We start from the raw sequence: 25,713 nt of genomic DNA on the forward strand, positions 1-25,713 counted from the left end.
AGTCACATGTCCAACTCTATTGAGTTCAAGAAAGTATATAACATGTGCAAGTCACAACTAGACTACTAAAACAAAGAAGAATGAAGTAACTATTTCTAACTAAGATTTTCTTTTCCTAACCTAATTGCTTCTTATGCGCCATCCGAATTTCTCGTTTAGTCCCTGTTTGGATTATATAATCAGAACTATTGATTCAATATTTGGGATTATATTATCAAAACAGCCTAAAAATACTGGTTACACCTACAAATTAGCTTGGTTCATGTAATTCTTTAATAAACGGTTCATAAAATATAATTCGAAAAAGAAATGAAAGATACATAAAAACTTGGGGAAACTAGACCAAAACTCAAGTCAATTAAAATGCTCAAGGGTACTCAACTTCTGCCTCATTAAAAACCTTATCTCAGAAAAACCCAGTGGGATAAAACCTAAGTAAGGGAAAAAGAGTGCAGAGCAATCCACCAAATCACAAGGAAAAGAGAATCTTAGAGTGATCAACATCAACAAAATCTAATTTCAAAAATCCTAGTCCTATTTAAAGAATCTAGAATACAAGTGAAAAAATATAGTCTAATAGCCAATAGGGGCACTCAAAACCACCTCTTGTTGAATGATACGCTCCAAAACAACTTCAGAGGATGTCAACTGTTGCTTAAGATCTTCCACATGTTGACTTAAAATGCCTATCTTCAAGTGCAACAATTCAACATCCTTGGTAACCTGTTGCTTGTAATCCAATAATTTCTGCCTTTCAATATCAGGAAACAAAGCCCGCCTTTCGACACCATCCAACCAATCCTTATCAAAACCAAAGCTTCGTGCATCTTGTAATAACTCCACAAATTCAGAGTGGAATGTGCCCAATACTTCCAATATACTATGGGTTTTGAGGAATTTCAATAGTTTAGCTAGTACGTTGTAGGCACAACCCTTGTATGTATTACTAAGTGAAGTGTCTTTTAAACAGATAGAAGGATGCTTAACAAAGAAATCAGTCAACAAAGACAAATTCCCACAATCCAAATGATTCTTGGAGTCTAGTTGCTCAAGATCACACTTTACAACCAAAGAAGAACTTAAATCTTCTACCTTTTGAGAAGGGTCCTCTGAAATTATAGGAAATAATAATTAAGCTTATTTGAATATAAGAAAGTTAATTAAAAATAAAATCCAAACAATGAAATACCTTTACAAGGCACCGGAGGAAATTGATATACAACAGGAGATGTGATGCTAAGAGAGGGTTTAGATTTAGAAACTATTATATCATCATCCATAGGAAACTGTTCCTCAATATTTGAGCTTACTTTCTTGAAAGAATCATCATTTAGAGAACCTGCACAACATGTGAATAGAAAATTAGTTAGAAATCAAAAGGTTGATGAATTTGGAAGTAACATAAGAATAGAAATATATATATATATATATATTTAAAGCATTTTCACCTTGGTCATTGGTCTCAGCAGCGGAAATGGAAAAAGAAGTCATGGCTATCTGGCTATCACCGTCTACCTACACAGATTCAAATCAAGAAATGATATGTATAGGATTAACATTACTATTTAGCTGTGTATATTTAAGTCAGGTAGAGTCTTGTTTTTTAAAAATAAAGTTAGGAAATGAGGAGATTATTATTATTAAATAAAGTGACACTAATGACACATTTTCAAACGCCCCTGAGAGAATTTGAACCTTGTCCCTTAAAGTTACAAGGTCAAATTCTTGCCGCTGAGCTCACAACTCACAAACAAAAGAACTTAATTTGACTACAGATTTAATAAAATAGAAAACAAAATAATTTCAGAGCAACAATTTGCCTTAACTTTAGATATAAGATTGAAAAGTAGTAGACTAAACACAAATTACACAAAAACTAATTTAAAACTTGACTCTTAGGAATCCAATTGCTTGGAGAATAATGAAAAAAAAACTGACAACACTACTTGTTTGAAAAGTTGGTTACATACTATAAACTCACCTGTGAAGATGTTTTACACTCGGAAGTAATTAACTGGCCTGATGATGAACCTATTACATCTAAATGAGTTGACGATGCTATTGTCTTGGCATTAACTGATGTATTTCCTTCTTCAACATTTATCTGGATACCCTGCTTATATGTAAAACGATGTTTAAGATTGTAGTATAATTAAATTAAAGTGTCAAAAAGAGTACAATCATAATAGGGGCAAATGGAAATACCTTTTGTTTAGGATCAACTACTTGTGTAGGTAGCTTATTCTTTGTTTCTGTAATGATGGACACAGTTGCTGCTTCTGATATTTCTGATGTAGAACCTTCCAGCTAAATGCATAGCATGAAAATGTAATTTAGTTGCAGCATATTTAATTTTAAGTAGTAGGTTAAGTAAAGTTGGATGATGGATCATCCAACTTGAAGGAAAGTGGAGCAGGGATTGTCTTAGAAGGGTCAGGCAACCTTCTTATTGTACAATCTCTTAGGTTCGAATTTAAGGCAAGCAACAACCAGGCAGAGTACGAGGCCCTGATTGTAGGAATAAGTTTAGCACATGAAATGTGCGTGGAGTGCCTAAGGGCACAGAGTGACTCTCTGATGACAAGTCAGATAACAGGAGAATACCAGACAAAGGTTACCCAACTCGCCAAGTACCTAGCAAAAGTTAAAACCTTAGCGAGCAGTTTCAAATTCTTCGAAGCAATCTTCGTTCCTCGAGAACAGAACGCCATGGCCGACCTTTTAGCCTAGGTCTCCAGTACTAAAAAGCCTGGAAACAACAGGACAATAATCCAGGAGGTCATTTCTGAACCAAGTACTAAAGCAATGGATGATAACATGATTTCAGAAGAAGAGGAAGGTAGGATGACTCCCCTAGTCAAATATCCAACTAGAGCTTTCGTCCCCAAAAATGAAGAAGAGGAAGCCTTGGTACAAAGAAGAGCATCAAAATTCACCTTCGTCAATATATTCCTAAAGACTTAAGAGACCTCCAAAAGGGCTTTTGGACCCTCCTAAAGGACTTAGCGCCATCCATAAAGGCCCCAAGGCCTAAGGCACGCCCTCTACAGGGCGCCGCCTCAAAATTCTTCTAGAAACCTCTAGACGTAGCCTAAATACTTAATTACCCTCGTTACTTATAGCCTAAGTAACCACAAATCAGATCCATAGAGGGCTATAAATACAATCCTTGAGAGCCTTCTCGAGGCATGACCAATACGATACAAACCCTAATTATAATTATTGTACTTTTGCAAGTAAACATTTTTATATAGTTATTGTATTCAGGTATGGGTAGCTTGAATCAATAGATTGGTATTCAGTATTCACCTGTGGAGAAATCAACTTGTGTTCTGATGCTGCTTTGAGGTACTCTCTTCGTATTTCCTGAGCATGACAACGTACATGATAATGCAATTGTATTTCTTCAAATCGTCTCCGCAAATCCCTCTCTATAAAATATTTAAGAATAACATCATTAGATGTACAGTTGTTTATCTGTCTATGTCTAATAATTTTAAATTTTACCACTATTGTTAAGCTTCTATTTGTAAGTATTTAGTTAACTCGATGACCTTTCACATATTAGAAATACTTATTCAAGAACCATTCTTGTTTAAAGGAAAATGTTACATAGACACCCTTTATTTCCATACACTCTTGTACACCCCATACATTAGGAAGAGAAAGAAGAGGAGAGAAAAGAGAAAGTGTGCTTGTGTGGGGTCCATGTGACCACGTGTCAGATTTTTGTGTGGGTGTTAAAGGGTGTATTGCCACCTAAGGATGTCTATGTATCATAACTCATAAAGGTGCATATTTTTGGGTCATGCTAACTAGTGCCCTTAGAGCAATGGTTAAGGAAATCAAAAAAAGAAAGTTTAAAGTTGAAAATACCATTTTTTAGATTTTTGAGGAGTTGAATGCACAAGTTCCAATGCAAGATTACTATATTTGCTTCCTTAACCATTGCCTTGAAGATACTGATTAGCATTTTCCTTTAAAATAAAACAAATAACTATACGAAATCATTGACAGCATCATGATATATATGTTTTCCTTTAGATTATTCCGACAGAAACGTGCATATTCCAAAAGCAATTAAAATCACATATACATTTTGAAATCTTTGAGAAAGGATATGTATTCATCATATAGAAAGTGACTATATATAGCAGTGTGCATTTGTAAAACACACACATTGCATGAATGATATGTAATATGTAATGGTTATGAAAAATATTTGGTTAAGGGTGTACCTGTCCAAAAATTGAAAAAATTGAAAGGATCGCCGTCACAATCATTGCATGAAGTTAGAAAGAGTTTTTGACAAATATCTACCACACGATATTTAACTTCCTGAAAATGAATTCCCTGGGCATGGCAGAGCCTTGGTAGGTTGACAAATGCTACAACTCTCAGATTTGGAATCTGAACTTTACTTTTGGATATTTCTTCAACCTCATCTTTTTTATCACTTGTGAATATTTCCTCTAGCTCATTTGCTTCTCTTATCAACACAGCCTTTAGCTTAGGAAACTCTTTACAAATGGAGATTGGAAAGACATACTTCAACTTGTCACATTTTGTTACAATCAATGTTTCTAGCTTTGGGAAGAATGTGTTTGAAGACCGAGAAATTTTATCCTCCAAATCATCTTCAATGATATGCTTCAATTCTTCGCATTCTTCTACTTGTAGACTAACCAATTGTGGTAGCCATCTTAAAATAGATGTGGAGAAAACAATTTCCAATTTTTCACATTGAACAATAATTATTTCTCTGAGGTTTTCGAGGACAAATGAATATTTGAGACCCACAAAAAGAGACCTCATCATAGGCAGATTAATCAACTTAATGTCTTCCAAACTCAAGTTCATTTGTTGTCCATTTTCTTCATTGCCACTCAATTCCTATTTGTACGTGCAAAAAAAAAAAAATAGCAGTATGGTAATAACTACAGTCTTGTTAACGAGCGCATCAGACACTCTTTAAAATCTCAAATTTAGTACTTCCTCCGTTCCATGATAACTGAGTCATTTTACTTTTCAATATAATATTAATTACTTTTTTCCTCTTATAACTCTAGTTGATACTACTTTCAACACTCTCAATTTAATATTTTGCATTTATGATAGTGGAGAATGCACCAATACTTAAAAAGAGAACCTATAAAACCAATTTTCTCTCTCCTTTATTTATACATTTGTCTTAATATGTGTGAAATGAGAAAATGGATCACTTAATTTGGGAAAGAGAGAATAATTATTCTTTTAAAAAGTCAACTATTACAATTTTGAATGCATTTAATACACAATTTTTCATTTTTTTGATAGAATACACAAATTTTCATTAAAAACTTACCATTTAAAATGTTTAAAGAGTGTTCGAGGTCACTCGTTAGGGCGTTGGAAATTGTGTCAATTTAATTCTCACAAGATTGAAATTTAATGTTTTATAATAAATATTTGTTCTTTATAGAAACCTTAATATGTGTCCTAAAGATACAAGTTAGCATGACCCTATTTTATATTATATATTTGATAAATCTTTTTTAGGGGAAATGTATGTGTACAGTAATTATTCCTCGGCCATCATCTTTATGTATACAACACTTTAAGTTGTCATTTATAACTACTACACCCTCCGATTACTAATATAAATAAAAATTAGATTTTTAAGTTCATTCATTAAATTATGTATGTAGTCTTTAATGAATGAATTTAAAAATCAAACTTTTGTTTATATTAGTGACCGGAGGGTGTATGTAGTGTATAATATAAGATTGCACAATGTACCCAAAATATAATTATAAAAAGCATTCCTTAAAAAAAATATATAATTATAAAAAGCATAATGTCAAATCAAAATATTACCAAAATAGAAAACCGTGACAAAAAAAATGTTATTTTCCCTTTACTTTCTCAATGTCACACACATATATTTTGAAACATTTTTTTAAGGAATATATATTTGAAACATATCATTTTACATTTTTTTACTATTTTTTAGGCCTTTTGTTTATTACATATATACTATGGTTCGCTTTTTAAAAAAATTGCTATTTAAAAAAATTGCCTTTTTTGAAAGAGGTTACCTTAATGATTGCACCGTCCAAAGATCTTAATGTCACAAACAACAAAGATATGTGGAAAGAGGGATACCTTGATGAAATCACCATTACTAGCTAACTGCGGGCATTCATTGAGTTCAAGTTTTGCCATTTCAGTATGGTTTTGATGATCATGATTGTATCCAAATATGTATTCCAATTGCATGCATTCTTCAACGTAGAGAGTTTTCAATTTTGTGAAGACATTGCCAAAATTATTGCCACTAGAACTGTTGTGAGCTCCAATGTCTATTGTTATTTGCTTCAATTCATCACATTTCTCAATTTTTATAGTTTTCAACATTCTTAGAGCAATAGATAGGATAAATACAGATTTTATCTTCGGAAGATTAGAGATTTCAATCTCTTTAATATTGCACGGGATATGTGATTGTCTTAAAAGACATTGCGGAGGTTCCGAAATGTTAAGGAAATATGAATTTGATTCCTGCAATGTAATTATGTAATCCCCATGAAAAGAAACTCAAAATTAATAGTAAGTAATCTTTAAGTTTATGATCATGTTTTATATGCACAAAGGCTATAATAAATATATAAGATACAAGCTATCTATCAAAAGAGAGAGTGAAAAAATAAGAGAGGGTTACCAATGAGATTGAGCAGTTTTGCGGTTGATCCTCAGAAACCAATGGGATTTTTGTACAGCTCATTTTGTATCTATAACAACACATAGAGAATGTTTTGCCTTTGATAGGGTCCAGTTGTGTTTTTGTCTTAGAATCATGCTTGGAAATGGATGAAGCATTGGGTGGAAATATGTCAATGAAATTTGGCAAATCGCCAATCGCCACTGTTTTTAGTGATGTGAGTTTGACATCTTGGTGTTGGCCAAATATGTATTGCAACTTGTGACAACAACATATTGTGATAACTTCTAATGACACAAGGTCTTGAGCAGAGAGAATTGGAAGTATGAATTGTAATTGGCGACAATTCACAATATGAAGAACTTTCAGATTTGGAAACAATGAGTAGCAACTCTTGTTATCATTATAACCATCGGCTGATACTTCAACTGTGTCATCCATCACTCTCCTTTCAAATGTGATTATGTTTTCCAATTTCTCACAATCAATTATTTTCAATTTCTCCAACAGTGGAAAGCTTTGAGAAGTGGACATTTCAAAAACAGAAACCAATCTTGAGCATGATTTTAATTTCACAGTCTTTAGATTGCTGAGATTTAGGCTGCATTTAAACAAGCTTTGCAAATTTTCACACTCCTTAATATACAGCTCCTCTAAAGTGTTCATTGAGTCAAAGGAGATGGGACCATTGCATAATTCTTCCAAAGCTTCCATTCTCTCAAGCTTTAGTACAACCAACTTAGAGAAAACAATTGGTACTTGAGAATTAATATGTTTAGTGTCTACTAGGCACTGTAGTTGTGAAATTTCTCTCAGATGAAGCTCAATTAGATCATTCATACCTTGATCTATAGGAACCATCTCGGGCATGAGATTTCTACATCCCTTAATTCCTTCCAACATAAAATACTCTGATGTTTGCATCAAATACTTAAATGTTGCTTCTGAGAAATAATTATGTGCTAAATACACGTATTTTGATATTGGAACATTCCAATCACCAGAATAATCACCGAGAAGATACCTTTCCAATGTAGGTAAGGTTATTTCCTGACAAAAATCATTGAAACTATGACTGAAGTACAATTCTTCAAGTGATGGGCATCTATGGATAACTTCAAATGGATTATTGCTTCTAATTTGACACCATCTCAAGCTCAACAATCTAAGGTTATTCAACATTGCAATTTCAGGGGAAAATTCATCAATTTTGCAAGAATGCAATTCAAGAGTCTCAAGACTTTGCAGTGTTCCCAAAATAGAGATGTCACCCAAATTGACATTTTCAATTAATAGAGAACGGATGTTCTCCAATAACTGAATTGATTTTGGTAATGATAGATGTGATAATTGCAAAATTCGAAGCCCTGCCATATTTTCAGAGAATGAAGTGCGGACATCCTCAAACGCATCCATGGATTTTTTTGCAATTAAAATCTCAAGCTTAGATGCATCAAACCTAGTGGAAAATAAATCCATTAGTTTTCCTTGGAAGAACAAATATTTGATATTCTTTCTCCTTTCAAGCAATGACTTTTGATTTTCTTTAGATAAATCTACTGCTAAAATCTCTTTGTTTGCTATACATTGGGCTACTTCCCGAACCAAGTCATGCATCTTCACATCTCCATCTTCTGTCTCCAACAGTAAACATGAACGTAAGAGTTTATTTTTGGCTACAATTGCTTGATTTCGAGCATCATTGTATTTTTTATAACCTTCCCCAAAAAGGTTGACTCCTATACCAAGCCTAGTTAGACGTTCAACAGAAATCACTTCATCTTCAGGGAATGCAGAACATAAGAGGAACAATCCCTTTGCTTTTTCATCCTTCAGATAATCATAGCTAAACTTCAAACATTTAAAAATGTCAAACAAATCATCATTAACACTGCCCATGGACACAGGATTTTGTAAGCAATTCAAGGCAGCATCCCACGCTGCACCACTTTTTTCACCCTTCAAACTGCTGGCGATAGTAGCAATTGCAACTGGTAAACATTTGCACTCAATTGCAATTTTACGTCCCTTATCAAGAATACTTTTGGATGAATTGTTACTTAGATCAGCATGCTTTTTGAACATGATCCATGCGTCTTCTTCAGTTAAGAGCTCTAGTTGAATTGTCTTTCCACATCCCATTTTGTTGCATACCTCCAGATTGCGTGTGGTTACAAGAACTTTGCATCCTTTGTGATTATCACTATTTGGAATCCCTATGTCATCAAAATTGAGATTTTCCCATACATCATCCAATATCACAAGAATTTTTTCACCATTTGTAAGTCTACTCCACAACCTTTTAGGTCGATCTGATTCATTTATGTCTCCCCATTCCAAACCTAAGGATCCAGCAATATCATCTTGAATCTTTTTTGTATCAGGATTCAGTGACACTGTGGTATCGATAACATATTTGAAATGCTCCTGTATCTTAAGTTGCTTGCCTACTTCTTTTGCCAATGTTGTTTTACCAGAACCTCCCATCCCATGCAATCCAATATAGTTGTTGTCATCTTTTAGTGCATCGAAAAGCTCTTCGTACTTCAACTCTCTGCTTTTAAATGAAATGTAATACTGAGAAGAATATCGCTCAGCACCGGGAAGACAACGAGTGACTTCAACGTTTTCAATTTTTTCTTTCATTAAATTTTTCATCTCCTTTATCTTGGTTGCCAACTCTTTTCCCCTTTTATATCTCCAAATACAATCAGGGCAAAAACCAAGAAAACAGCTCGGTTCTTTCTTTGTGTCCTCTTGAATTTGAATGTGCTTATCAACATGTTCTTTCCAACGTTGAGCATTAAACTTAACATCTTTATCAGTTTGGGTTGCCTTGTCAAAAAGTTGTGTTATAGTTCCCCTCTCTGCTTCCAAGTTGCCCTTTTCTTCATCGAATTCCTTGACAATGCACGTGAAGCAAAATAAATAGCGTGCGTGTTCTATTGCCTTGTCTAACAATTTATCTCCAAGAGTCTTCCTAATATCAGTGAGGCAACCATCCATCTAAATGAAGTTCAAAATAATAAATTTAGAAATACAAAACATATATTTAAATAGACATTACTATATCCATTCTTAATTAAAGACTTTTTTATCTTTCAAAGTTTAAAATGTATTAATAATTTCATTGCCAATATACTCCTATTTATGTTACATATTTTTCTACAATATGTAATAAATATTCTATGAAAAGATTAAGCAATTTTCTCTCCTAACAGATAAATTTGTAAAACAATAACAATTTTTTTAAAAAAATAATACAACAATCAGTTTTTCTAATTTTGATGTTTTTATCATAAAAGTCGTGTATTTAAAAAGGGATGTAGTGTTTAATTCCCGTGTTTAATTTATAAAAAAAATGGACATTTTAGTTCTCAAAAGTGTCCTTATAAAATGCAAATAGGGGTTAAAAATGAATAATTTTTTTAGGGGCAAAACGTAAAAACTCAAGCTTTTATAAAAACTAAAAATATATTTAACCCATCTTATCTTCCTTCACCCATCTTATATATATCCTCAGGTTTGCACCTATATATTTTCTTATTTGTTTTCATGTTTAGAATAGGTCTAATATATGAATCTTTTAAAATTTTAAAAATTGTTAAAAAGTGGATTATTACCACCTTTTAGTAAAATAATACTTTATTAAAATTTATTGGTTGAACCAGATCCACATTAGACGGTCCTTCATGTTTTTGTCTTTATTTGCTTTGTTTTCATTCTCATGTCTTTGCATCCTTCTCAATCACAAAGCTGATATTTTTTTCAGACACGACATCATCTCTATTTTTCTGTTCTCATATCATCCGCAAGATTGTTTCCCTATCAGAATATGTTTCCTTCATTATTTTAATTATATACGTTAGTTTGCTATAAATTATTCAAAATAAAGCAAATACCATTAGTTCGCAACATTTTCTAAATGGAAATTTGACTACACAATTTGGAATCCTGTGGGATCATTTCTGCAAAACCAACAACTTCAGAATTGGCCAAACAATACGCTTCAAATTGATGCTTTCAGATATTGCTAAATGTCATGTGTATAAAGTCAATCCTCCAGCTACATCTTCTATTGCTTCTGCTTAGTGAGTTCTACTACTATCAAAACTTCAGATCTACCTCATCGGCCATCTCAAAAACTCAATTCATCCCATCTCCTGTGTTTTTATTTTGTATTTGTATTATTCCTCAAGTACTATGCTCACTATCTTTAATGCAATGTTTGTAACATAAATATATTTTAATTTATCTTCAGTTTCAATTATTATTCTTTTATTATTGCATACTAGGTATATTAAATTCATATATTATGTTAACCATTGCTTTTTAAAATTATTCAAATCAATTTTTCTATTTCAATTCTCCGTATTTCTATCAAAATAACATTTAACATATATGTTAGTAAATAATTTTGAAATATGTTTGACCAAACTCCCTATTCTTTTACTTTTTGACATTTAAGATTTATTTTTCTGTACATCAATATTTAACATAATTCAACATATTCTAATTTTTTTCACCTGTAAAATGACTACATATTTGAACTATATACAACAAATTCCAACTGCATAAATCAACCCGACCAACCATAACCCGTGCGGATGCACGGGTATGTTACTAGTTAAAGTTAGAAATACAAAACATATATTTAAATAGACATTACTATATCCATTCTTAATTATAAGACTTTTTTATCTTTCAAATTTTAAAATGTATTAATAATTTCACTTCTAATATACTCCTATTTATGTTACATACTTTTCTACAATATGTAATAAATATTTAATGAAAACATTAAGCAATTCTCTCTCCTAACAGATAAATTTGTAAAACAAACAATAACAATCGTAAAAAAAATAAAAAATCAATACAACAATCAATTTTCTTAATTTTGGTGTTTTTATCATAAAAGTCATGTATTTAAAAAGGGATGTAGTGTTTAATTTATAAAAAAAATTGACATTTTTAGTTCTCAAAAGTGTCCTTATAAAATGCAAATAGGGATTAAAAATGAATTTTTTTTTTAGGGGCAAAAATTAAAATCTTGAGATTTTATAAAAACTAAAACTATATTTAACCGATGTTATCTTCCTTCACCCATACCATGTATATCCTCAGGCTTGCACCATATATGTTTTCATATTTGGTTTCATATTTATAATAGGTCTAATATGAATCTTTTAAAATTTTAAAATTTTTTAAAAAGTGGACTATTACTACCTTTTAGTAAAATAATTCTTTATTAAAATTTATCGGGATGGAGGGAGTAAAATTTATCGGTTGAACCAAATCCATATTAAACAGTTCTTCATGTTTTTGTCTTTATTTGCTTTGTTTTCATTCTCATGTCTTTGCATCCTTCTCAATCACAAAGCTGATATTCTCAAACACGACATCATCTCTGTCTTTCTGTTCTCATATCATCCGCAAGATTGTTTCCCTATCAGAATATGTTTCCTTCGTTATTTTAATTATATATGTTAGTTTGCTACTAATTATTCAAAAAAAAAAAATTGTTAGTTTGCTAATTTGAACGACTGGTTCTATATCGTATATGATAAAATATATAATTATAAATACCTGTTTGTTTTTATAGTCTATTGTGTTGTTTATTAGAGCCATGGTCATATAATTCTTTTTAAATATGTTGCGAACCGCAAATTAATATTTGTGTACCAATTTGTGGTACTTTTGTCAATTGGTTCGAACACATTCTCTTACAATTCATGGAAACTAACGAACCAAAGGAATCAAAACAAGTGGCTGAACATCCATGAATGATGTAAAAAGAGATTGAGTAGAAGATAAAAGTGACAGAAAAACCTCTAATGTAGTTAATAAAGTTTGCAGGAAAATCCTTTGAAGTTTGGAGAAAGAGAACGTCTCTTGCAAAATAACTCAGATAAAAAAGAAAAAAAGTTAATTTAAATTTTTTTTTTTTGAAAAGTGGGCACTAGTTTGTTGTAGCAGACTACTATAATTCTTCTACTTTTTTTGCAATATTAAGATAGCTAGCTTATTTGGTAAAAAAAAAAAAAAAAAAAAAAAGATAGCTAGCTCACTATACTTAATTGGATAATATTAGTACTAACTGGCACGTAGATACTTAATTGGATAATATTAGTACTAACGGGCACGTAGCGAAGCTCTATTCCCCATACATACTGAATTATACCATGTCGTGTACCGCGTACCGACACTAATAAATTATCTTCATTGGTAGATTTGTAAGGAATTCAATAGTTAGTTCCATAACCACTATGAAGTTGCTCCAACAATGCTTCACACTTAAGCAACTCTAGCATATTATTCTCCAATAATTGAAAAATTAAGAAACATTAATGAAACTCACACTTTCAATGATTTTTTTTTTCTTCTACTCGATTTTTAATTTGATGATATGGGAACTTATTTAAATATTCAATCATTTATTTACTACCCACAATGTCACACCATGGTTCTTCTAATGAGGAGAAAAATATAAGGGTACTGCTCATCGTTATGGGAAACTCATGTATATATCTCTTGAAGATGTTCTTAGTGATAGAATAAAGGTTTAATTGAACCTTTGGTCCCTCAACTTATTTGTTGTTTTCAATTTGGTCTCAAAACTTTAAAATTTCTCTGTTTGGTCCCTCGTATACACCTCCTTTAATCAAGTTAGTTTTTTAATGTATGATGTGATTTTAACCACTTGATTGCAGATCCATTGTATCTAATAGTACACCATCATCACATAATTATTTTACTTTTATTCATGGCTTAATTACATAAATGGTCCCCTAACTTATTTGTATCGTGTACCACAGTCAAATTGATCCATCTTATACGTTCGGGGTTAAAGACTAACGAAATGGAGTTAAAGACTAACAGAATGGATCAACTTGACTGACGGAGCATATTTAAGGGACCGAATTGAAAAAATTTAGTGTTAAGGGACCAAATCAAAAATAACAAATAAGTTAGAGGACCATTTATGTAACTAAGACTTTATTCATCTCCTTCACCATTCTTCTTCATGTTCATATAAACCCATAATTTTTTTAATAAACATCATTGAAATCTCAAATTAATTAAATCTCATTATTATTAATGAAAAAACTAGAATTGTAAAGTTAAAAGTTGAAAAAAAAAACATAAACGCATTCCCTTTTAATTGAATCTCCATGTTTAAAACAATGGAAATTAAATTGAAAACATAAACTCATAGCCATAACTAATAACTCAATTTGGTACTCAACAAGTGTTGCAAGCAGGAAACAACAATAATGAACTAAAAATCTAGATAATTCATTCACAGTGGATCCTGTTAGTGAATGAATTCGAGAATGTAAGGGATTTTTTTCCTGAAAACTGGCGATTTTCCCTCTCAAATGCTCACCGTAACTCACTTGCCTGAGGGTAACTGGTGTGTTATTAAAATTGGGGGAAAATGAAACCCTAAACAATGTTGTGTTATTTTGTTAGATGGACTTCAAATTTGATATCTTTAGTGTGAAAGTTGACGTTGATTACTAGAATTTTAAGATAAAATGAGAATGAATGCCAGGACAAAGGAAGATATATATATATATATATATATATATATATATATATGGATTTACTAAAACACACCCACTAGTTTTTATGTGAGAGTGTTTTAGCTAGTTATAACTAAAAAGTTAATAAATATACCTTAAGGTGTATGTTGCTATAACACACCTTCTAACAAAAACAAGCAGGTGTGTTCTATCAAATCCTATAGGCATTTGGTAAGATACACCCACTTAGTTTTTAGAAGGAGTATTTTAGCAAGTGAATAACTAAAAAGTGGTTAAATACACCTTAAGGTGTAGCTTTTACTAAAACACTCCCACATAAAAACTAGTGGGTATGTTCTAGCAAACCTCATATATATATATATATATAGGGATTTGCTAGAACACACCCACTAATTTTTATGTGGGAGTGTTTTAGCAAGTTATAACTAAAAAGTTAATAAATACACCTTAAGGTGTATGTTGCTATAACACACCTTCTAGAAAAAGCAAGTGGGTGTGTTCTAGCAAATCCTATAGGCATTTGCTAGAATACACCTACTTATTTTTTAGAAGGAGTATTTTAGCAAGTGAATAACTAAAAAGTGGTTAAATACACCTTAAGGTGTAGCTTTGCTAAAACACTCCCACATAAAAACTAGTGGGTGTGTTCTAGCAAACCCCATATATATATATATTGAGGGAAGGTACATATTTATTAGCTCTCTAGTGTTAAGAATAATTAGTAATGTTAGACTAAGACAACTTCCTGTTGCCATCGATGAACAATTTTGATTAACGTTAGGCTTAATTCTATCTTTTCGAGATTGTAATTCATAGCAGCAAGGCTTTCTACGCTCTCCGGTATCGCTAGTTTGTCAAGCTTTCTTTTCTGAATTAAACGGATAGTTAAGAGAGTTAGATGGAGGGGGAGGCTACATTATTGAAACTGGAGGGGAGGTATATATGTGTCATTTAGGCAAACCTTAGGGGAGGTTATTATAATTTTCCCTAAATAAAATAACTCATTTGGGGTTGGCCTATGTGTTGGCTTGAGATCTTGGAGTGTGCTCCTCTCAAGGTCTCAGGTTTCATTCCCTTTGGTGCCAATTTCGGTGGGTAAGTCCATACAGCTCTGGCTTAGAACGGAGCCCCCGCAAGTGGGCGGTGGGATTGATCCCCTCGGATTAGTCGGTCCTTGGATCGGATACCGAAATTTAAAAAAAAAAACTATTATAAATAAAATTAAAGTTTTAGATTCATTAAAAAAATATTTAATTTTTCAAAATATATTTTTACTTATAGTATTGGTCAAAAATGAGTATCCATCAAGAATGTTAAATGATTCTCCTTCCATATCAAATTACGATTTTTTTTTAGTTTTATACAATTATTAAGAAAATGACTTGTAATCTTGATTTTAATAGCAAATATGGATTCAGATTCAACCACTACATTCAACTACTACTATGAGGGCTGAAGATGTTATGGGAAAACTTGTTGAACCACTTAAAAACCCTAATGTTGTTGGATGCAATGAGAATAGTTAGATTTGGAAGGTTGTGGGACTATTGTGGGTTGTTGGATGCTAGTGGAGATCGCTGTCTAGATCAAGGTTTAGGCAGGGCTTTGGAGTTGATTGGTTTATCATGAAGGGGTTTTCAAGGGAAGGTTAAGACATGAGGAACACTTTATTATTGTGAGAAACAAAAACAATCAATAATAGCCATTAAATACAAATCTAAGGCTGAGATTAAAAAACAGTTGCACTAAAGTTTGACAAGTTAGAGTCTGCCACAACTACGGAATTGTTCATTCCCAATTCATGCTCAAAGACATCGAGTATATGATGATCATTACTGTAATCCATATCGGTCACCGCATCACACCAAGGGCCAATGATACACATATCAACAAACGAATTGCTTTGTTGGTCCCCATTATGTATCTTAGTAAGAGTTAAAGTGTCTTCCACCTGCACATGAAGAGTTTCAACAGAAATAGAAGATGCATCTTCCACAACCTTAATAACATCTCCTAAATGCATTGTTGTTGCCATCTCTCTAGACCTTATATATAATATCAATAATAAGTGGATCCTCATCTACAACAATTTTCTTGCATCCTGATGGTTGCACAATCGCATTAGATGGTGCTACCTCATGCTGTATAGCCTGTTTAAGAATAGGGTTTTGCGTAGTCAAATATGCCTCACCCTTGTGAGTATACTCTATTTTTTTTTCTTAGAAACCTCTTTGGAAGCATTATGATTGCTATGCAACGACTTACATTGATCAATGGAATGACCAATTGTAGCACAATTATTATAGTATTCACGAAGCCGTTCATAATGAATTTCAACATAAAAGGAAAACCCTTCACGTTCAACCATAATCTCATTAAAAATTCTTTGGGAAAGGTCAAGATCAACCAAGATCCTTACAAAATGGCCAAAAATACGATTCTTAGTCGCATCATCTAAAGTCAGAGGGGTTCTCACCTCATTAGCAATTTCCAACAAAGTTGTTTGTCTCCAATACTCTTGAGGGAGATTCATCAATCTAATCCAGACTAGCACATGAGTTTGTTTATGATTGTGAATGCTAAAATCTGGAGACCAATTAGAGAGACGAAGTATACCTGGCTTAAGATTCCAAAAACCCGCTGCCTAGATTTTCTTAAAGTCTTCCATTGAAGAAAACTCAAAATCAAAAAAATCCTTTCCCCAAAGGAATGATCTTCCAATTTCCGGCAGGCTTCCATAGTGGAAATAATTTCTCATGTAGGTTACCGACAGAAAATGGTTTATCGTCTTTGCTTAAAAACAATCTTTCACGAAGATTATTTTGGCAAACTTCATATCCTTTCTCATATTCATCATGTGAAATTTTGATACAAAGAGAGTCCCCTTTGATTGCAGGCTTCAACAATTGTTTCTGTTGCATGTTGCAGGCATTCGTCACTGCTTGTGCAAAAGAGCGCTTGTTGCTTCCTGCTGGCAAAGTTGGTGATAGTCAGGCCAAGCACGACCATAGAACGACAAACACCATAGACAAACCCAGCAAAAACACAGCACTGAACAAGAACCGCAAACCAACTGACCTTAGAGAGACGAGAGTGGAAAGAGCGTTTCTTCTTCTTCTTCTTCTTCTTCTTCATGTCTCTCGCTTTTGTTTTTAGCAACTTCCTTTTTTGATTCGTTCCTGGAACTGACCTTGATAACCCAACACCAAATCGAAAGAGCAAACTCAGAAGCTTGAATGTGACCCACCATACAAATTGAAAGTGAAAACTCAAGCCAACAGAACCTAGATCGCGTTCAACCAAACTTGTTACTGTTCATCGTCTTCAAAATTAAACCCTGGAGAAACACAATCGAAAGCTAAAGGCAAAATTAGATGCTTCAAATTGGTGCTTCGATTTGCTTAACGCAGAGATTTCTAAGCAAATCTCTGTTGGCGTTACTGTCCATGGGGTTTCTCTTGTTCTCACGTCTACACAATTGTTGTCATGCCACACGCTACCAATCTGTTATGTCTCCTTCCTCGCTTCATTGTCCCTCAGTTAGACAAGCACTTAATATTCTTCAACAAGTTTTTAATTCACCTACCACTCAAATTTCTCCTTTGTTTTTCTTTCACGAAAACAATTTTCTCTTATATATAATATACATGACTACTCCAGATCCCAATATCTTCTTCGCTTATGTGCCTATAAAACTGATTCATGATGCACCGATTATGTTTTTCGACCCTGATGTGCTTTTTCAATCAAGGAACAATTTTCTTTTAATTATGGGCAAATCTCTTTACCATGATATAAAGGCATGTGAGTTTAATGAAAGACAGAGATCAAGATCAACTTAAGCTGCAATTTAATGGATAAAAAAGAATTGTAGGCCAACAAATAAATGTCACGAGGAGGACAAAGATGGTTACTATCGTGCGGCTTGACTACAATGGTATAATTTAATCTCAGCCATAGATTTGTAATTAATGGATATTATTGATTGTCGTCGTTTCTCACAGTAACAAAGTGTTCTCAGACCACCCCCAATGGGGGTATTGAAAGCAGCATTCAATAGATTAAACCATTGGAGAGGGGGTATTTAGAATGAGGTGGAAGAAAGAGATGATGAAAGCTTTCAATATGTTGAAATTCTGACGTCGGGTGCCACGCGTCGCGCCACGATTTGCACAGCAGAGCGCGTGTAAGACACGCGCCGACAGGGCGCGTGAGGTTCTGAATACGCGGAGAGAGAAGAGATTTTGGATAAAAAGTGTGACACGTGGTGCAATCTGATTGGGTGGCTAGATTTTTATCTTCTTAATAATTTGGACTCAATTATTTCATTGCAAATTAATTTTTTTTTTTTCACCAAAATTCGTCATTTTTTTCTCTCTATAAATAGAGACTTGGATCATTTGATTTGGACACAGAAAAAAAATCATATTCTTCACTCTCTTAATCTTATAATTAGCCTTTCTTTTGAAGTTTTAGTCTTTGTTTAGTGAAATGGATCCCAATAATAATCAATTTAACACCAAAAATTCTTCTGATTACCCATTTGGCTATCAAAATCCCAACAATTATCAACACCCAAATCAATTTTCCAACCAACATCTTCAAAACCCAAATCAATTTCCCAACCAAAATCCTCAAAATCCAAATCAATTTTCCAATCAACATTCTCAAAACATGCATAATTTTGGATTTGCATCAAATTTCAATCACCCATCCTCTTTTCCAAACAACTTTAATCCATATCAGATATCTATGATGGGACATCCATCTCAAACACCACCATTTAATGGTTATATGCCAATGATGAATGAAAATTTTCAGAGTGTTGGTGAATATCCTGAATATTCAACACAAATAAATCGTGGTGGAATGACAAGAGCTAATGAAGTCATTCCAATTGCAGAGGATACAACTCCTAAGAGCAAGAGAAATCCGCAACCAGGATGGAACACCGAACAAAATCTGGTGCTAATTAGTGGGTGGATAAAATTTGGAACATGCAGTGTTGTCGGGAGAAACCAGACAAGTGAAGCATATTGGGGTAAAATTGCTGAGTATTGCAATGAGCATTGCTCATTCGATCCTCCGCGTGATATAATTGCTTGCCGAAACCGTTTTAATTATATGAGCAAAGTAATAAATAAATGGATTGGTGCTTATGAAAGTGCTAAGCGTCTGCAAGGAAGCGGTTGGTCGGAAGATGATGTTTTGGTAAAAGCGCAGGAATTATTTGCATGTGGGAAGAATGTTCAATTTACTTTAAAGGAAAGAATGGCGCGCTCTCCGTGATCAACCACGTTATGGTAGTCAAATGGGAGGAAATGTTGGGTCAGGAAGTAGTGGATCTAAGAGATCTCACGAGGACTCTGTAGGATCTAGTGCTCGTCCAATGGGTAGGGAGGCAGCTAAAAGAAAAGGTAAAAAGAAAAGTAACGACGCTGATGGCTTGGAGCAGGTGGAAAAGGAGTGGGTTCAAGTCAAAGAAATCAAGGATAGAGAGATTGAACAATTGAAAGAGTTCAACTCGAATCAACAGGAGAAAATTAGATTGAAGAAAATGAAACTGTATGTAAAGTTAAGTTCTGAAGAGCATCTTGATGACCGAAAAAAAGCGTTGTTGGAGGAGTTGGTACGTGAGTTGTTTTGAAATTAATTTCAGTCAAATATTTGGTTGTATTCGGTCAAAATTGTCAGTGTTGTCTAGTCCCCAATGTTTACTTTAATAAGTGTCAGTGTTGTCTAGTCCTCAGTGATAGTCCCTAGTGTTGTCTAGTCCCCCGTGACTTATTTGACATATTATTTGCTTTAATAATTATGCTCACTGTGTGCCCATTATTTCACATACTATTTGCTTGCTTTAATAATTATCTCTACTTTTTGCTTTAATACAATACAATAACTTATTTCAAATCCGTCAGTGTCCACCACACAATTTACTTATATATAGGAACTCATGTCTACTTCTAAATTCACAAATCTCATTCATATCTACTTCCAATTTCACAAATCTCATTCATTTTCACAATTCTCATTCATATCTACTTCCAATTTCACAAATCTCATTCATATCTACTTCCAAAAAAAAAAAACTCTCAATGGACCCTTTTGATATCGAAACCTACTTCCAAAAACGTGATGTTGAAGACACTTATATCGTCAACCGATTTATTCAGCGTCGAAAAAAAGCAGAGGAAGGTAGTGCATCTCGTACTAGAAAATATTTTAATAGAGATCATGCAGCGGCAAACCAAAGACTAATTGACGACTACTTTGCCAATGAGCCTACATACGACGATGCAATGTTTCGTCGTCGGTACCAGATGCAAAAACACGTTTTCCTTCGAATCGTTGGAGACCTTTCAAGTAGTGATAACTACTTCACCCAACGAGTTGATGCAGCCAATAAAGAAGGTATATCACCGTTAGCAAAATGTACCACAACAATGCGAATGTTAGCATATGGTGTGGCAGCAGATGTGGTCGATGAATACATCAAAATAGGAAGTAGTACAACATTGGAGTGCTTACTTAGATTCTGCAAAGGAATCATACGACTAAATGAACAAGTGTACTTGAGAGCACCAACCCAAGATGACCTGCAAAAAATACTACATGTTAGTGAAATGCGGGGGTTCCCATGGATGATCGGGAGTATTGACTGCATGCACTGGGAGTGGAAAAATTGTCCTAAAGGATGGGAAGGTCAATTCACCAGGGGGGATAAGGGAACCACAACAGTTATTCTTGAAGCAGTTGCATCTCATGATCTATGGATCTGGCATGCCTTTTTTGGATGTCCGGGAACGTTGAACGATATAAACGTTCTAGACCGGTCACTAGTGTTTGATGATGTGGAACAGGGAAAGGCTCCAAGGGTGAATTACTTTGTGAATCAACGTCCCTATAATATGACATACTATCTAGCTGATGGTATCTACCCTTCTTATCCAACTTTCGTCAAATCGATTAGACTTCCTCAAAGTGAACCCGATAAGTTATTTGCAAAACATCAGGAGGCATGTCGGAAGGACATTGAATGTGCTTTTGGAGTGCTTCAAGCTCGATTTAAAATCATCCGTGAACCAGCTCGCTTGTGGGACATAGCCGATTTGGGTATCATTATGAGGTCATGCATCATATTACATAATATGATTGTTGAGGATGAACGAGATACATATGCTCAACGTTGGACCGATTTTGAGCAATCTGAGGGAAGTGAATCCAGTACACCGCAACCATACTCCACCGAGGTGTTACCCACTTTTGCAAATCATGTGCGTGCTAGATCCGAGTTGCGTGATCCAAATGTTCATCACGAATTGCAAGCAGATCTAGTGAAACACATATGTACAAAGTTTGGAATGTATAGTGATTGAAGATGATTTGTATCGTACTAAATAAATTACTTGTGTGTTGTATGTTTAGTTTGTTGTCTTCCATTTTAAGTTATTTGTGTGTCGCGTGTTTAGTTTGTTGTCTTGCATTTTAAGTTATTTGTGTGTCGCATTGTAAGTTAAGAAAATAAAAATAAATTATTTTACAAAATTTGGTTTTTCCAAAAAAAAACTAAAAAATTAATAGTTAATTGTATTATTTTAATTTAATTATAATCGATAATTTTAGGTAATTATAGAAACAAAAATATAAAATTAAATAAGAATAAGAAATAAAAGGTGGTGGGGTAGGGTTTTGAATGAAAAAACCATTGGAGAGGTAAAAATTGAATGGGTGTTGAATTATGAGAGAGAAAATGATGTGGAGTGTTGGGAATTGAAAAAGTGGATGTTGAAGGGTATTGAAAATATTTTCCCATTGTACATGGTCTCATGTGAGTCCCTGCCAATTTACACTGACGACATAAATATTTTTTGAAGTGGCTAAAAAATTGATGTTGTTCAATCGGCCAAAATCGCAGCGAGATTGGTGAAGGTAGAAGATGAGTTTTATTTGTTAGAAATTGTGTCACGATTTGGATAGATGGCAGCAACACGATACATTGTACAGAGGTGTGAATGGTCTGGACTATATAAAAGCAAGGGTTAATATGTCTTTACCCCCTATAATTTGGGCGAGTTCCGATTTACCTCCTGTAAAAATAAATGTTTAGATTCCAATCCTATAATATGAACATTCTTCACAAAACACCCCTATAATATTAAGATTCTCCACAAAACACCTCTGACCCCATCCAGACGATGATGTGGCACGCCACTGTGTAATTATTTTAATTTTAATTTTTTTTAAAAACCTGACACATGTGTAATGGACGCTGACTGTATAATTATTTTTATTTTTTTTAAAGGGTAGACGTGGCATTTATGATTTTAACAAAAAAAACGAAAAAAAAATTAAATAAATTCTGGAAAATTTAATAAAAATGAAAAATATTCTGAAAAATAAAAAAAATAACGAAAAAATTAATTAAAATAAAAAATATGATTAATTAAATTAAAAAAATTCTGGAAAATTTAATAAAATAAAAAATAATCTGAAAATTTTAATAAAAATGAAAAAGAATCTGGTAAAATGAAAAATAATTTGGAAAATTTAAAAAGTTCTCAAAAATTTTAAAAAAATCTGGAAAAAGTTAAAAATATGAGAGAAAAATTTATATTTCTGGAAAATTCAGGAACTTAATATATTTCAAAATTCATGAATATAATAAGAAAATACATTTTATTTTTTTTAAAAAAAAGTTCAGATTTTTCTTTCGAAATTAAAAAGTTTGTTTTTTTATTTTTTATACAAAAAATAAAAATATTGGAAAATATTTCAATAATTAAAAAAACATAACATTAGGTCATGAAGAATAGAATTAAGGCCTTCTTATTCAATAGTATAACATGACTTATATTCCGGTGTCAATCAAAATCCATTGTATCTTGTTATTCATCTAGATTATATTTTCGAATAAAATAAAATTCTAGAAATAAATTTTCATATTCAAAATAACTATATAATATTATATTTTCGATTTGTTTTATAATTTTAATTTAATTCAGTATTTTTTTTATATTTTTTGAAAATTTTGATATATATAAATTTTTTCCAGAATTTTTTATTTTGTTAACTTTTTCCAGATTTTTTTTTATTTTCGTGATTTTTTTCTTAAATTTTCTAGATTTTTTAATTTTTTTTATTAATTTTTCATTTTAATTATTTTTTTCGTTATTTTTTATTTTTAATAGTTTTTCGAGAATTTATATTTTTATTTTTATTTTTAAAAATAAATAATAATAATACAGTCATCACGCCACATAAGCAGATATGCACAGTCAGTATGCCACATCAGCTCGTCACGTCAGCAATTATGCACAGTCACATAGGTCAGGGGCTAAAATCAAAGAATTTTATTTTACAGGGTTGGAATCTAAACTTTTTTTTTACAGGGGGTAAACCGGAATTCGCCTAAATTACAGGGGGTAAAGACATATTAACCCTAAAAGCAATATTGGTGTGGTTGCTAGATTAGATTTGGACATGTTGTTCTTGTTTGTGAATGTTTGGTTGTTTGTTGTCATTGATATTTGTTACACATATCTAAATTAATTGGTGTAATTTTGAGCTTCAAATTCAGAAGAATACTTGAAAGAGCAACAATGGTGACATGGAGAGGGGTTGGTGAAAGATAGATCTAGAGGTGGTTATGCTTGTGACGGCAGATCAACCAACGAAGGCAATCCACATTATTTTGAATGAAGAAAAAGACGAAAATAATCTGAACAAACCCGTATGTTCATGCAGTTACAGATCTAGTCATTAGTTCGTCAACCTAGTCAGCAACCATTTGACGCCAGGGACTAATTCTGCTAATAACCATTTAATAAGGATAAAGTTTCTATTAAAATTATTTAGAGATTAAGAGCCCGTTTGTTATAGCTTTTTTAAGAAAAAAATCACTTTTTTTCAAAAAAAATAATCATTTAGTTTTGCATCCGTTTGTTACAGCTCTTTCAAAAAAAATCAGAATTTAAAAATAATCTAAAAACAACTTCAATTTTGAAACTGTTAAGAACAGCTTTTCAAAAAATATATTTTTTTATAGGAGAGAATATGATTTAAAAGATTGAACTAATTTTGTAACAAAAAAAAATCTCTTTTATATAGTTGTATCCAAACAAACTAAATTATTTATTTAAAAAAAGTGATTTTTGTTACTGTAAACAAACGCAAAAGAGTCTGATTTTTCACAAAATCTCTAAAATATAATCTCTAAATTATTTTATGTCAAAATCACTTTTATTTTAACCTATAATAAACAAGTCATAAATTAAAAAGGATTAAAAACATGTTTAACTTCTTTTTATGAAAAAATAATTCTTATTATAAAATATGATTGAATGATTACCTCGCTACTGGTACACAGAGAATCTTTCCCTTTCTCAATTCACAGTTGAATCAGAATCCATGTTCTACAAGAACAGAAAAGTTGAAAATGTGATCGAAATGAAATACAACTACTTTGAGTTAATGATTGCTTGATTACCTGTGGTTTTGGAAACGTTTAGCCAATTGCTTGAAATACAACAATGAATCTTTCTTTCTTTCTCCAATTGCAAACAGAAGACTGATCGATAGAAACAATCTATGCTTTAGAGAAGCAAACTGTGAATTTAACAAACGGTGCTTTCTTTTCTACACTCCACTAATTAAAAAGACTCCTACACCACTCAACTGAATTTCTTTTGTATACACAGACAAATTTCTTGACTTTCTTTTGACAATATGTACAGAACAAATTTCTTTTGTAAACAGTCTGCACCTTTTTCTTTATCACTTTTTAATCATATCATGTGCCACGCAAACCATAATCTTTAATTATGGCCGACCATCACTTTAATAAAGGAAATAATAATGCTGCATATAACGAACAGTGTATTTCACTCACATAAGACCACCATCATCATGATTACCGTGAAATTCGGGATTAAATTTTTTAATTTGAAATTTTTTAATTTCAAAATTGTAGTATTTGCATAGTTATGTCGTTTAGAAGAAATCTAATGCGCCAAATGCATGTTTGGATTATATTATCAGAAATGTTTTTACACATTCCGGATTATATAATCCAGAAACCTCCTTGTTCATCCTAAATGTTGACTTGTTACGGGGTGTTTGACATATTTCGGATTATATAATCCTAAACTGTCTAAAACCTTTCCGGATTTTATAATCCGAACTCATCCAATGCACTTTAACATCAAGATCCTTCAGGGTGCTCCAAGCTACAAAAGACTCGAAAATTTTCGGATTATATAATCCAAAAGAAGTTCAGATTGTATAATCCGAACCAAAGATATTTTTGAAAGATAAAAAATAGGGCGCGCGAGAAACAAGTAGGGTGGAAAAAGTAATAGTCTAGATAAAAAGTTATAGATTACATTAGTTCCAAACAATAAGTCTCGTTGTCAATTTCACCCTACTTAAGCAATGTAGTTAATTATGTAGGGGAAGACGAAATTATGA

The 25,713-nt window shown here is 32.6% G+C and overlaps 1 protein-coding gene across 1 annotated transcript; it reads right to left on the bottom strand.

The window, feature by feature from the left end:
- Window positions 1-338: 338 nt before the first annotated feature.
- On the bottom strand, window positions 339-24,964 carry LOC25490943 (uncharacterized). Its single transcript, XM_024777881.2, has 12 exons — window positions 24,734-24,964; window positions 24,596-24,659; window positions 23,976-24,053; window positions 6,701-9,706; window positions 6,145-6,540; window positions 4,239-4,893; window positions 3,310-3,431; window positions 2,206-2,307; window positions 1,982-2,113; window positions 1,449-1,515; window positions 1,190-1,339; window positions 339-1,109 (listed from the first exon to the last, which is right to left on the bottom strand). Exons 3-12 carry the CDS (start codon window positions 23,985-23,987, stop codon window positions 574-576), a joined length of 5,178 nt encoding a protein of 1,725 aa, XP_024633649.2. The 5' UTR covers window positions 23,988-24,053; window positions 24,596-24,659; window positions 24,734-24,964; the 3' UTR covers window positions 339-573.
- Between the last annotated feature and the right edge of the window lie 749 nt (window positions 24,965-25,713).

Source organism: Medicago truncatula, chromosome 3 (assembly GCF_003473485.1).
Source record: "Medicago truncatula cultivar Jemalong A17 chromosome 3, MtrunA17r5.0-ANR, whole genome shotgun sequence".
Lineage (NCBI taxonomy): Eukaryota > Viridiplantae > Streptophyta > Magnoliopsida > Fabales > Fabaceae > Medicago > Medicago truncatula.

Coding starts and splice junctions, on each gene's coding strand:
- LOC25490943 (XM_024777881.2), bottom strand. Junction 6,541..6,700: donor AAAACTGCTCAATCTCATTG/GTAACCCTCTCT, acceptor ATTACATTGCAG/GAATCAAATTCATATTTCCT. Junction 2,114..2,205: donor TAGTTGATCCTAAACAAAAG/GTATTTCCATTT, acceptor ACATATAAGCAG/GGTATCCAGATAAATGTTGA.